Here is a 14,321-nt window from a genome sequence, read left to right on the forward strand (position 1 = left end):
GTCCCAGCTCTCTGGATAACCATTGCTTCACCTTCCCAGGGTGAGCCTGGGCTAGGCCACGCTGACCTTGATCAAAGGTATCAAGGAGATGTGAAGTTTTAGATTTTCTAGGGGAATCTGCATCCTTCATCTAAGTAGTGCCATTCTGTCTGCCCTCTCTCCCAGGGTCAGAAGCCCTTCCTCTGTTTCAGGATCCCCTCTTACCTGATGAAGCAGTCCTACCACCCCATTCAAAAAGCAAAGAGGCCAGCTGCTGGCTTTTCCAGCCTCCCTTGCAGCTAGAGCAAGGCATGTGACCTGGCAGAGCCAATCAGGCATGTCTTACATGTTAGAAGCTTGTGCCTCAGGGAATGGGCTGCAGAGAAACACTTCTGAAGCCTTGGCAGCAGGCAGGCCCACTTTGGGAGGTAGCATTGGGTATGCCTCCAGGGCCAGTCCAGCATCCAGTATCGGGGTGTGGGCAGCACCCAGTTCCATCTCTCATCTTCATGAGCCTAGTCCTGTAGACTGCTCTTGGTGGTTCCTATTTGGCCTCTGATCCCAGTTCTCCGGTTTCTTAAAGCTGCCCAATATCTGGCTCATTCATTCCTGTGGGCTTACGTTAGCTAGAGTCAGGTTTTGAAGCTCTCAAACAAGAACCCTGAGATCTGAGTATCCAGCCAAGATGAGAACTCCCAGATGGGGCACCAAGCATCACCAGCTGATATTCATGCATATGTCATCTTTAACCTAGTGAGCTGAGTGAGAGGGTGAGGCACTGGGCCAGGCCTAGGTACTGGGGACAGAAAAATTATCAGGATGTGTATTAAGGCAACCTAGGGAATGAGGAGACAACAGAGCAAACAAATGATGAACTGAGATGATGGCCAGCCTTGGTTGAGTGACTTCCCTGTAAGGCTGGTTACTGCAGGGGATGTGCTTGTTCTGTTACTGTTTAAAGATGGCAGGTGCTCAAGTACCTTGGGGTGCTACAGGAATGATCCAGTGGAGAGAAAGCGATGATTATGATGGAAGGAAAGTTCTTGAAGAAGTGAGAAGGAACTGGGATCTACAGCTAGGAGTTTGGGTTGGCCTGTGACAAGAAGGCAACAACAGAGGTGTAGCTGGGAGCATAGTTTGGGTGGAAAGGGGAGACTGTTCCCATCAGATAGCTTTCACTTGATTTTAATTTCCTGGCCAGTTTATCAATTCCACCATCAATTTTTTTTTTTTTTTTTTTTTTTAAGAGACAGGGTTGGCGGGGCGTGGTGGCTCACACCTTTAATCTTAGTACTTTGAGGCTGAGGTGGATCACTTGAGGCCAGGAGTTCAAGACTAGCCTGGCCAACATGTGAAAAAACCATCTCTACTAAACATACAAAAATTAGCTGGGCGTGGTGGCACACACCTATATCCCAGCTACTCAGGAGGCTGAGACATGAGAATTGCTTGAGCCTGGGAGGCAGACGCTACAGTGAACCAGGACAGCACCACTGCACTCCCCGCTTGGTGACAGAGCGAGACCCTGTCTCAAAAAAAAAAAAAGAGTCTTGCTGTGTCACCCAGGCTGGAGTGCAGTGGCGCCATCGTGGTTCATTGCAGCCTCGATTTTCTGGGCTCAAGCAATCTTCAGCGTCCCAAGTAGCTGAGACCACAGGCACTCGCCACCACGCCCAGCTAATTTTTATGTAGAGATAGGGGTCTCACCATGTTGCTCAGGGTAAAAAACTTTTTAGTAGCCTATTAATTTGCTCCATTTCACAGTAAGATATCATCATGTGCAGGTGTGTTGTTACAAAAGAACGCATACACCCAGCTGTTTGTTTCCCACAGTGTCTCAAGATAAGTACCTTTTGCATAGTAACTCTGTTCCTAACCAAAGCCTCCATTCTCCAGAGTATTTGTTTCACGTTCTAGCTGAAGGTTGGTCCTACAGATAACATCCTCCCTCCCCATACCCACCGTTCCTTCTCTACATTATTCTCCAGATGGAACTTCTTGCCTTGCTTACCATGCTGTAGATGAGACACTTCAGAGACAAAGGACCCACATTGCACAAAAACTGGCTCAGTCATCTTTTTTAAGGGCACAAATCTGTTCTCCACCCCCTCCTACCCTTTTCCTGTATTTCACAAGGGACTTCCGGGTTTCCACCAGACACCCATCATCAACAGTCAGCTTCCAGAGTGAGTTTGTGCACAGAGAGCTTTCTGTGAACACAAAGAATGTTCTCTGAACCCTTTTGAAACAGCACCAAGATGGGGCAATTTTAAAAAAAAAGCGAGATCTCTGTTTAGTGAGCTGAAACTTAGATTCCTAAAATAAAGGAGGAGCTTCAGTGGATGGGGGAAACCTTTTGAGACTCACTGCAGGGAAGGGTTCCATCCATCTGAAGATTTAAGTTATATAAATTCTGGCAATCGTGGTCGCAATCAAGTTTCCTTTATATCACGAAGAAACCCATTTAGAGCTAGTCATACGGCATTCTTAGGGGAGCCACCAAAGCCACCCGCCACGCACGCATTTATCCTGGGAACTCTGCTGCACGCTTTGTGGTCTGCCCACTGTTGCCATGCGGTTCTTCCCAAGGTGTCCCAGGGTTCTGCAGTACCCCCCAGCGTGCCCCAAATCCACCACCTGGCAACACACTTGCTCCACTTGGCAGGGCCTAAGAGAAAAATGAAAATGAGCAGGTGAACCCCAGAAAACACCGGGAGATGGGATAGGTTTTTCTCTAAAGGTGACAATTGCTCATATAATATTCAGCCTTCAGTTGCCAATTCAAGACCTGAATTTGGGATTTGGTCCCTGCAAAAATCTGGATCATCAGGGAAGGCCACAGGCATGCTTGGATCTTTCTCAGGGAATCACCACAGAGGCCTCTACACCACCCCCAGCCATCTGCTTTGTCCTAGTGCGGAACAAGCAGGATTTGAGGGAAATGACACCGTGACTTTGTCTGGCGCTCATCTGCAAAGTGAAACCTTAGACTAACAGTAAGGCCATCTCTTCGCCTCCTGGAATCTACAGCCTCCTTCAAAGAATGCGGATAGCAATATCCATTCACTAATTACATTATTTAACCACCTATTAATTAAAGCAGCATAAATGAAGACATGCACAGAGCAAATGTCGATCAATGTTTGCCACATGTTGGTTTGCACCATGCAGACGTCCATGTCCAAAGTCGCCCCATCCTGATAGGTTCTGCAAATTACTCAGGGCTAATTCGGCAACTCAAACTCCCGGTCAATCAATCCGCTGATGAGAGAATATTCATTTGCTTTGACTTTTTCCAACAGCCAGCCTGAAAGGAAACACACTAAAAAGCACGCTCCCTGGACAGAACCACCCTTCAGAATAGCAGGTGGCTGCTGTGACCGCCATGTCACTGCATTCTTACCCCAGCTCCCTATCTCACACAGCAATCCTAAACAGAGGCACTCAAGGTACTTCCTTCTGGAGAAAATAGAGTTCTTCAGTCATTCAGTCAACGTGGGCCCGAGAGTTCCACGGCGAGAGGAAGAAAGCACATCCACCAAGTTCTCTAATATCAAAATAGAGCAATTTATTCAAGACACTGAATATGATCTGTTGATTCTCTCTTGAAACAAATGAGCTACAACACGCAAGGTGATTTTTTTTTTTTTTTTCTTCAAAGAGCGTGAGGGTGAGTACAGGCGGCGGGGGGAATGAAACGGTGGTCGATGTCATCTGAACAGAATAGGAAAATTGCCGATAGAGAACACACCTGGCTGTACGTCTGACACAGACAATAAAAACTGCACAAGCCAGAATGCAAAACTTCAGTGAGTGGCGGAAGGAACATTTCTGCATTTGACAAGAAACATAAGCTTTTTTTTTTTTTTTTTTTTTTTTTTAAATGGCGGAACAAAAGGTTAAAAAAGAGAAAAGCAACAAGAACAAAGCAGACCCTTACATTTGACAAAGTGCACTTCACTTGGCTCTATGATCTATTTCTTAGAAAGACTAAACAAAAGTCAAGTCCTACGGTGTCGCGAGGGGTCAGAGGGTTTCACCCTGTAACGTCCGGCCCTTTTGGTCCCCCTTGGGGCAGCATCCCTTTCCCAGGTGTGTGCTGGACCTGACTCTCGGTCACTTTGAACCCAACCAAAGACTCCAGGAAGGTCTGTCATGCTATGTCTGCTTTCAAGGTCAAGTTTGGTCACTAAGACTTAGGCATTCCTCACCATGTTTTAAGAGCTGTAAACAACATTGAACAGTAACATTCCACAGGCCATTTCTTGATTACAGGGATGACTCTACCAACATTCCAGCAGCAGAGAGGCTAAGTAGTGGTGTGCAAATGCTGGAGGCTCCGGAAACGGCTGTCCATGGTGTCATCCTGCTGAGAACGGGGATGGATGTGACTGCTAGCTGCATCTCATGCTTGGTTTTGCTTACAGCTGCAGGCTGGGGAAGCCAGGGATGGAGCCTGGGGTCCGAGGCCTCCCAGCCCAGGTTTCTACCTAACAATTCTGATGTGGTTTACATTCATCAAGACTAAACCCATCCCTTGGGAGAGACCCTGGCTACCGACATTCATGTGAAGATTGTCTAGTGAATCGCTTGCGACACATCCCACCGTCACCATCCCACAGTTGTTTCTGGTTTGTCAAGCACAAGCCATGTCTAACGACAGGCTGGCCTTTGACAGCAGATGCTCTGCAAAGATGAGTGCGTTTTTATTTGGGTGGGGTAGTGGCGTCTTCTGGACCCCAACAAACTGTACCCTAAACTTCACGGAGTCCTTGGGATGGGAAATCACCTCATCCGGGGACACCGGCTATCTTCAAAGATGGGGGCGGCGACTCCACATCGCTGTGACCTTCTTTGCTAAGCGTTTCAGAAACAGCCCGAATAAGACACTCATCTCAGAACCAGGGCACTTTTTGGTCTTCTGGGGCATGAATAATTCACATACCCAAGTGGAGGCCAATCAATGATCTGAGAATGATCGACGCACCCTGGCTTTTGCAGGTGGTCCTGGCACATTCCAAGTTCCACAGGAAGCCCTGGCCCTTCCCTGACGGCTGGGTTTTGGCTCTGCAGATGGATGCCACCTTCTCAGTAACACCGTCTCGCTGCTGGCACACACACCAGATTGCACCCTACCCACTGCTGGTGACCCAGCAGCCCCCACGGGCCGGGCCAGCTTCCTCAGCCCTTCTGCCCACAGGAAAACCAATGGGAAAAGAGGCCCTTGTCCTTCGGCCTTTTCCCCCTTGCTAATGAAAAAAATAAGTCAGTGTCGGGTTATGACAGCAAGCAGATGGGTCACCAGATTCACTGAAATGAAGCTCTTCTAGGAACACAAAGCCTCAATTTTTCAAAAACAGCAAAAAGATTGATTATTTTAAAAAGATCTTTCTCCTAGTCTTCTGTGAGAGAAAGAAATTATTAAGATTGCAGAAATTATTAGCGACGTTCTACCTCTATAATTCATGTTCGGAACTGAAAATCTTCCTTCTGCATTCGTTTCTGTCAGCGTTAGACGAAGTGACATGCGGGGGCCTCTATGTCAGCTCTGCAAGAACTTGCCAAGCCTGCTCTTCGAGAACTGACCATCGGTCGTTATACGGCTGTGGGAAAGACGCAGCCAACACGCCTAATCCAGCCGAGCTGTGACGGCTTCTGCAGTACCTTATGGTTCTGCCAATGCTCCCTCGAGGCCAGAGGGCGCACGGCTCTTCACGGCTTTCCTGCTGGCTGCCAAGGTGCGTACACACCAAAAGATGCAAGGTTCTTCTTCCACGCGGCATGGCTGGGACCTCCCTCACTGGCTGCAGTGCAATCTCGCTGCTGACCCCTAAGGCTGACCGTTGTCCAGCCAGAGTCCTCCTGACCACCTTTCCTGAGGCTGAGGGGAAAGCCAGGGGCTCCCTCAGGCCCTGCCTGTGGCTTCTTCAGTTCTTTTGAAAACATGAATCACACAAAGCTCTCTATGTCTGATGGCCATTTTAAGATTTTAAAACTGTTTTAACATAAAAATATTTTTTTTTTTTTCCAAAAATACTCCAGGCTCTAAGTCATTTTTTTCCTCCTGTAAAAAGCCCCCTGCCCTGCCTTCTTACATAAAGCACTTACTACGCGCCAAAGTGCCCTTGAGACCTAAGATCTGAAGCAACTATGAGAAAGGTACAGAGGGAGGGAGGGAGGGGGGGAGAGAGAGCGAGCACGCCAGTGAGAAAGCGAGCGTGAGCGCGAGCGCGAGGGGAGGAGAGGGTGGGAGAAGGCGGAAGGGGGAAAGCTGTCCATGGGAGACTGTGTCTTCATGTGAACTGGGCTGCGTCTCTTGAGGCTGCACTGAAAAAGCAGAGCTGACCAGACAGAGTGGAAAGGCAGGGGTAGGGGGAGAGGTAACACAGGGAAGAGACAACAAGCCCAAGACAGCTTTCATCTCAGACGGAAGGCCCCCAGAAGATAGAATTCCAGCCGATAGAAAAACCACCCAATGAACAAAGAAGATTCTAGAAAATAGAAAGTGTTGGGATTACAAAGTTACACGTCATCGGTACAAACTGGTCTTTGAACATCCTTTGTGAGAGCAACTGTAGTGTCCAAATCGTTAGGGAAAACAAAAAAAAATCTCAAGGAGGAGGTTTTCCCCCTTCCCTGTTTGGTTTATCACAGCATTTTGCTTTTTTTTTTTTTTGGCACAGCTTTTTACATTTCTTTCCATTCAGTCATCACAGAGCCTGTTCCGGGTGGAAACCAATCCACACACCTCGAGCTGGTGACTTTCTGCTTCCCAGGCTGAATATCCTCAGTGGAAACCATTCTATCCCCGTGTAATATGATTTGCTTCTGTTTTTGCTTGCCTTTAAAAAACCTCTTGATGAAGATTACGAAAACATATAGACTCCTGCGGCCAGAGACGAGTTGGTTTCAGAGTATACTCTAACGCAAGTCAAGTTCGTACAGTTTTGGAGAACAGAGCTGCAACCCTACACATTCATGGCTGGTCATCAGAATTCTTTTCTTTTTTCGATAGTATTTTGTGATTACTTCCGCAGATCCAAAACGCAAACCTGGAAGGAAACACAAAGCACCTGTCATCTCGAGAGACAAAACAAAGATGCCTTTAGAGTGAGAAGTCGGCAAGCTACGGTCCCCATGCCCAATCTAGCCCTCCACCGATGTTTCTCAGTAAAGTTTATTGGAACATCGTCATGAAGGGTCAGAGAAGCTCTCATAGCAGACTGGCATCTGGACATTGGACCGAGCAAACTGAAGCAAACAGCACAGAGCAGAAAGGCCAGGTTAAGGGTAATGACAGGAATTAACAGAGTGGCAGAGACCATCGTGGGGCAGATGACAACACGAGCCCAAGTATACGGCCTCTGACGACATTTGGGGACTACACTGACACTTGGCCAGTCAGCCAGAATGCCGCTTGCCCCAGAGGTCAGGGCAACCTCAAGTCCAGGGGAAAATAAGAAATCCAGATGCCCCATGGGAGGAGAGGAGAGCCCAGGAGACCTGCAGGATGGCCACCAGAGGCCCGGGCTCGTCAGCCGCAGCATGGGTGACAATTGTGGCCACCCTATGCACGGTAGGAGGTTTAGCAGCATTGCTAAGCTCCACCCACGAGATGCCAGTGGCATCCCCATCTAAGCACAGTCATGTGCCACATAATGACGTTTCCAGCAACAATGCACCGCACAGAAAGCAGTGGTCCTGTAAGACTGTAACTCTTATTCCTGCTGAACCTTTTCTATGTTTAGATAGATCTAGACGCACAAATGCTTACCATTGTGTTCTAGTTGCCTACGGTATTCAGTATGGCCACCTGCCGTCCAGGTTTGTAGCCTGGGAGCAATAGGCTCTACCATACAGCCTAGGTGTGTGACAGGTATTGTCATCTAGGTTTGTGTCAGTCACTCTGTGATGTTCAGACCAAGATAAAAGTGCCTAATGACACATTTCCCAAAATGTTCCCATCATTAAGCGACACATGACTGTAGTGACAACCTCAAATGGCTCCAGATATTGTCTAATGTCCTCAGAGGTGCAGAATCACCCTGGTTGAGAACCAACAATTTGACTGAGAAAATGTTGACTAGAAGGACATTCTGGAAGGGACAAGGAGAAGGCCATTCCCAGATGTGGTACCAACTCAGATGGGATCCAGCCCAGAAGCTTCCTCTGGCACTGGGCTAGGCCCTTCAGGACACGAACGCTGCATATGCCCTCGAAGCTCACTTCGGCATCAGCCGCCCCCAACACCCCACTCTCCAGCAAACCAGAGGTGTTGCTTACAGAGCCGTCGGACGCGCTGGCGCCCACTTTGTCTCCTCGGGCGTTCCAGCACACTTCGAAGATGCCGCCAGTGCCTCGGTAGCTGTGGACGAGATTTCCACTCTGCAAAGCAAAGCAGCTGTCACTTACAATGATGCAAGGGGCGCCTGCGACAGATGCAGTTGTACAATGAATGTGTGCTCCTCCTGCCCTGGTGTTTGGTCATGAACATTTTCAAGCACGGTAAAATTTAAGGGTTTTCAGTAAGGACTCTGGGGGCTGTGGAGATGTATCTCTAGGACTTCCCACCACAGGGAGTAAACCTGATTACTTATGCCTGTGGAATCTGCCACCACATGTGCGTGGATTCTGAGGTTGCGCCCAGCTGAGGACTGACGGAGGCAGGAGACCATGGCAGTCATCTGCTGAGACTCAGACTCATCTGGTGGGTAAGTGGCTCATGGACTCTCCATCAGCATGGCCAAAACTTTCTACTGGCCTGTAGGGCCATCCCTGACTCTTCCTACCCTTCCCGTCTCCTTCCCAGGGTCAGACTGGCCTTATGGTCTGAATTCTTCCTTCCCCCTACCTCCCTCCCTGTTTCCATCACAGCTCCTCAATAAATCTCTTGTCCATCTCATCCTGTTTTGGTGTCTGTTCCTTGGAGGACCTCAATGAATACAACGTAATGAATACCCCCACCCCAGTAGCAATGAAATTGACCATAGTTCACGATTACATGTATTAATACGCCAAGATGTTAAAATGTACCTATTGTGGGACATTTGAAAGAACAAATGCATAATATACATGTAATGGAAAACACCACAGACCATTGGTTTCTGGTTTAAAACAGCATTAACTTGACAAATCTAAGAGGTAGGGGAAGTAGAGGCCTTTGAAAGAGTTGAATAAGGCCAGGCGAGGTAGCTGACCCTGTAATCCCAGCACTTTGGGAGGCCGAGGCAGGAGGACTGATTCAGCCCAAGAGTTCAAGACCAGCCTGGGCAACACAGAGAGACTTCGTCTCTACAAAAATTAATTTTAAAAAATAAAAAAGAGAGAAAGAGTCGAATAAGCCTTCACTCATGATTCACTAATGGTGACAGGCAGGAGAAATCTGAGGACTGAGACCAGGAGGGCTGTTGCAAATCCTCTGCTCAACTGGGCTCCTTAAAGCGTGGTGTTCCATGAACTGAGAAAGGTGTATGTCAGCAGTATTATAGATAAGTATTTTTATAGTTGGAGAAAGATTAAAGTGGGCTTTAAGATTTCTCTTAAGAAAAATCCTAAGGATTTCTTGGCTGGGCACGGTGGCTCATGCCTGTAATCCCAGCACTTTAGGAGGCCGAGGTGGGTGGATCACCTGGGGTCAGGAGTTCAACACCAACATGGTGAGACCCCGTTTGTACTAAAAATACAAAAGTTAGCCGGGTGTGCTAGTGTGCGCCTGTAATCCCAGCTACTTGGGAGGCTGAGGCAGGAGAATTGCTCAAACCTGGGAGGCGGAGGTTGCAGTGAGCCAAGATGGCGCCACTGTACTAAAGCCTGGGTGACAAGAGTGAAACTCCGATCCAAAAAAAAAGAAAAATCCTAAGGATTTCTTTGATTTATAAAAAAGGGTTGAAACAATTCAGTGAGTTCTTGATAACAGGCTGTACCTAACTGATCATGTCATTTTTTTTTGGATAATTGATGTGTTGTTTTTACAAATCCATCCATTACTATTTCTAGCAAGGATTTCATGACAAGAGACTCTTGCACACTAGTCCTGAGATGTGCGCTTCCCGGAGGGCTATCTAGGGCTGTGGGGCTGGGCTTGGCATCGGGTTGGCTCTACGCAGGGTCCACCATTTCCTTTCCTTCCCTGAGAGGATGTGGTTCACATGAGGTCCCTGGGAAGCCTGTGATCTCAGTGGACCACTTGCCAGTGAACAGGGCTCATCACCCATGAGTCCACAGGGGGAATGAACTTGAGGATGTAAATCCAGCTGAATGTCAACCAAGCCAAAAGGAACCAAGAAGGCAGTGCAGATGAAAGGGGACGGGGGCAGGCTGTGTGATTCCTCCCTCCTGAGGCGAAAGGGACCCCTTCATTGTTTTCAACAGCTCCTAGCGTATCATCACCTGTCTGTCTTCCCTTAGAATAGAATCAAGTGCTGATGGCCCTCTATAATCTTTTACGCTATGCAGTGCTACTTCCCATCCATTTCTACACTTTACAGCTTGAATTCTTCTAACCTCAGGTGTGACCCAAGATACCCACAGCAGCCACCTTTATTTAAATCCTATGTCCTTTCAATCTCTGCTAAAAGGACAACCCAATATTGACATACCTTATGTCCTTAAACAGAACCTACTTTGATTTGAAAAATCGAGGTTGAGCGCAGTGGCTCACACCTGTAATCCCAGTGCTTTGGGAGGCCAAGGTGGGCGGATCACCTGAGGCCAGGAGTTCAAGACCATCCTGGCCAACATGTGAAACCCTGTCTCTACTAAAAATACAAAATTTAGCCAGATATGATGGCGGGTGCCTGTAATTCCAGCTACTCGGGAGGCTGAGGCAGAAGAATCGCTTGAATCTGGGAGGCAGAGGTTGCAGTGAGCCAAGATCGCGCTACTGCACTCCAGCCTGGTTAACAGAGTGAGACTCCGTTTCAAAACAAAACAAAACAAAACAAACAACAACAACAACAAGAAAACAAAACAGAAAAGAAAAATAGAAATGCCATGACAACAGCAAGCGCACATTGCTTCCCACTCCCTGGTCTGCTCCGTGGGGGAGCTGCAGGAGCTGGTGCGGGCAGAGGAGGTGGAGCTGGCCTCGACCCCATTAGCTGGTCCCCCACTCCCACCCTCCAGCCTCAGTATCTAGAGAGCAGCGTTTCAGTGATAACTGCTAAGAAGAGGAAGAGGCAGGTGGAAGGTTTCATGCCATGGACTCAGAAAGTGAACAGAAGACAGTGGCTCCTTCGAGGAAGAACATGTGCCAAGGTGACGGTTTGGAATCAAATGGCCAAGAGCCCTGATTACGGCAGACATGACGCCCTGCCTCAGGGAGGGGAGCTGCTGGAGGTGTCTGGTGGGGGAAGAGCTCACAACCCACGTGGGGTGCACGGTGGACAGCATCCACTGGGTCTGCCCGGGGAGCCTGGGCTTGCTCAACTCCCTCCGAGGCACTGCTCTGAAGCAAGGCACTGGAATTGTGGCTATTTGGGCATCCCTTACTGAAAGGATTTGGCATAGGGGTCAGGAGCTTACCTGAGTATTCCAGATATGGACGCATTTGTCAAAGGATCCGCTGGCCAAGTACCTCCCATCAGGGCTGAAAGCTACGCTGTAGACGGGCTCCTGATGCTTCGTGAGCGTGTGGGTGCAGACGCCTCGCTCTATGTCCCACAGTCGCACCGTAGAATCAAACGAAGCACTAGCAAGGCAGGAGAGAAAGCAAAATCACGTACACATGGTGGTTTCAAACAGTTCTCCATAACATGTATCACATCTCCGGGAGCTGTTTTTCCCAGCTTTTATGTTTCAAAAGACAATCAACTGAGGAGCTTTTTGTCTTCTAAAATATAACTTCCAAGTATTAAAAACAAAGCCATAGTCATTAAACAGAAAAAAGCTTTAATGGTCGTATTAGGGAAACAATTTGATATCTACATTTGTTTCCGCCTTTTATTTTTTTGAAATGGGGTCTTACTGTGTTGCCCAGGCTGGAGTGCAGTGGCACGATCATGACTCACTCCAGCCTCGAATTCCTGGGCTCAAGTGATCCTCCCGCCTCAGCCTCAGCAGAGAAGCTGCAACCATAGGTCCACGCCCAACTAATTTTTATTTTTTTATTTTTTATAGAGACGGGGTTTCACTATGTTGCCCCGGCTGGTCTTGAACCTCTGGGCTCAAGAGGTCCTCCTGCCTCACCCTACCAAACTGTTGGGATTACAGGTGTATGCCACTGCGCCCAGCCCTGTTTCTATGTTTTCTATAGACATAAATGGTAAATATTTTTGTAGAATATTTACCAAGTTTCCTAAAATGCCCCTACAATTTAAAACATGACATCTGTTATTACTAACTAAATTAATACAGATAGCCATATTTGGAAAAACAGCAAATTAAGTGAATAAACATTTAAAAAACTTTTTAGGCCAGGTACAGTAGACCATGCCTGTAATCCTAGTGCTTTGGGAGGCCGAGGTGGGAGGATCACTTGAAGCCAGGAATTCAAGACCAGCCTGGGTAACATAGGGAGACCCTGTCTCTAAAAAGAAAAAAAAAGATTTAATCAAACAGGAATTAAAATATAATCACACCCACATATGTAATCACATGATTGAAAGCTGCAAATTTTAGTTATTTTCAAATTTAAAACAGTAATATCTACCACAAAGCTATTATCTGGCTTTCTTTCAGCAGGGACCCACTAGGTACCGGCATGCCCCTTTTATACTTGCTGACTAAAAGGGTAATTTATGTTCCTAATAGTACCACATGACGCAAAAGCACCTTCCGAGTCACTACAAAATGACTCGCGTGTATAGTACTACATTACAGTTATTTAAGTGGGTTTTATGACAATTACTTGAAATATGAGAATTATGGCCTATGTGTTGCTTTTTTGGTTTCATCTCTCAGTGGATGCAGGAATTCTATCCTGTCCTCTCTAAGAGATGACCTTAATTCGAGCACTGTCAACAAGAGTTGGTGCTGCCTGGCTTGCTGCCCCTCCACTGTGGCTCTGCAGTCATGTTTCATGTTGGGTGGGTTTTTCTCTTCTTCTTCTTTTTTTGTTTAGAGACACGGTCTTGCTCTGTCACCCAGGCTGGAGTGCAGTGGTGTGATCACTGCGCACTGCAGCCTCAATCTCCTGGGCTCAAAGTCATCTTCCTTCCTCAGCCTCCTGAGTAGCTGGGTGGCACACGCCACCACACCTGGCTAATTTTTTGTAGAGATGGGGTTTCACCATGTTGCCCAGGCTGATCTGGAACTCCTGGGCTCAAGCTATCCTCCTGCCTTGGCCTCCCAGAGTGCTGAGATTATAGGCATAAGCCACTGTTGCCTGACTCAAAACCATCCTTACCTCAAAGGCAGGTGTTACTCGATAATTCTATCCTGGCCCCTTCAAAGTGAGCTACCACTTCGCTTCCTCTGAAGGGCTTCAACACACGGGCATGGAAACGCTTTAGCAAAATTTCCCGTTGTCTTTGCGTAGCACAGAGCTGTGCTGGCTGTGCTGCCTGCCCTTACCTTGCCAACATGATGTTGGAGTTTGGGTTGCTGGTGGCGGGCCCGGTGGGGCTCCACTTGATGGTGTAGATCTCTTTATTGTGAGCCTGAAGATCGTGGATGCACACCTCCTGTTTCATGCTCCAGATCTACAGAATACAGCAGCCCCAACATGAGCAAAAGTCTTCCCTGCATCCAGGAACGATGTGGAATCATTCCTCCCGGGGGCGCACATGGGGCCCATGGCAGGCTGGGGGGTGCACAGTGGCAAGAAAGGCTGTGGGGAGGCTGGGATTCTCAGTGGAACCACGACTGAGAAATCAAAGTTCACTGGATGACACAGGAAGGGAGGGTGGTCAGTAATAAATCACCCTCATGGAAGAGTGACCGTGAGACCGGCGTCAAGTGCCCGGAGTTGTCTGGGATTAAACAGCCCACCCCCTGCCATGCCGACTCTACCTTCAATGTCATGTCATCTGAGCAGGAGGCCAGCAACATTCCAGAAGGATCCCATTTGATGGCGTTGACCTCGTTCTGAAAGAGAGCAGAGAGTCTGAAAAAGACATCAGGGCCTGTGAGCAGATGAGGCCGCCTTCCAGCAGGGGGCAGCAGTGCGTCACCGTCACTGCAGAAGGTCTTCGGCTTCACCCTGACATCAAAGAGCACAGCCCAACCAGCCATCTAGTTTCCTCTTTTTCTCACTTTGCCTTTTTCATTTATATAAAACCACAGCCCTATACCACACATCACCAGCCACCCTCATCCATATTTCGTTAAGAAAAAAACCTTCCCTGATAGGAAGGAAGGCAAGTGAAGAATTCACGTACCATAAAACGCAGCAAATAAAACCA

General features: G+C 48.0%; 1 protein-coding gene across 7 annotated transcripts in view; it reads right to left on the bottom strand.

Annotated features, from left to right (window-relative positions):
* Positions 1-3,521: 3,521 nt before the first annotated feature.
* The window catches only part of LOC105478105 (transducin beta like 1 X-linked), a 257,027-nt gene continuing 246,227 nt past the window's right edge, over positions 3,522-14,321 (bottom strand). For all 7 annotated transcript variants that reach the window (XM_011735088.3, XM_011735087.3, XM_071088961.1 and 4 more), the window contains 5 exons: positions 13,930-14,004; positions 13,492-13,619; positions 11,503-11,668; positions 8,263-8,364; positions 3,522-7,031 (listed from right to left, as the gene is read on the bottom strand). In XM_011735088.3, coding sequence (XP_011733390.1) covers positions 7,005-7,031; positions 8,263-8,364; positions 11,503-11,668; positions 13,492-13,619; positions 13,930-14,004 — 498 coding nt within the window. In that variant the 3' untranslated portion in view covers positions 3,522-7,004. The remainder of the gene's footprint in view (positions 7,032-8,262; positions 8,365-11,502; positions 11,669-13,491; positions 13,620-13,929; positions 14,005-14,321) is intronic.

Source organism: Macaca nemestrina, chromosome X (assembly GCF_043159975.1).
Source record: "Macaca nemestrina isolate mMacNem1 chromosome X, mMacNem.hap1, whole genome shotgun sequence".
Taxonomy (NCBI): domain Eukaryota; kingdom Metazoa; phylum Chordata; class Mammalia; order Primates; family Cercopithecidae; genus Macaca; species Macaca nemestrina.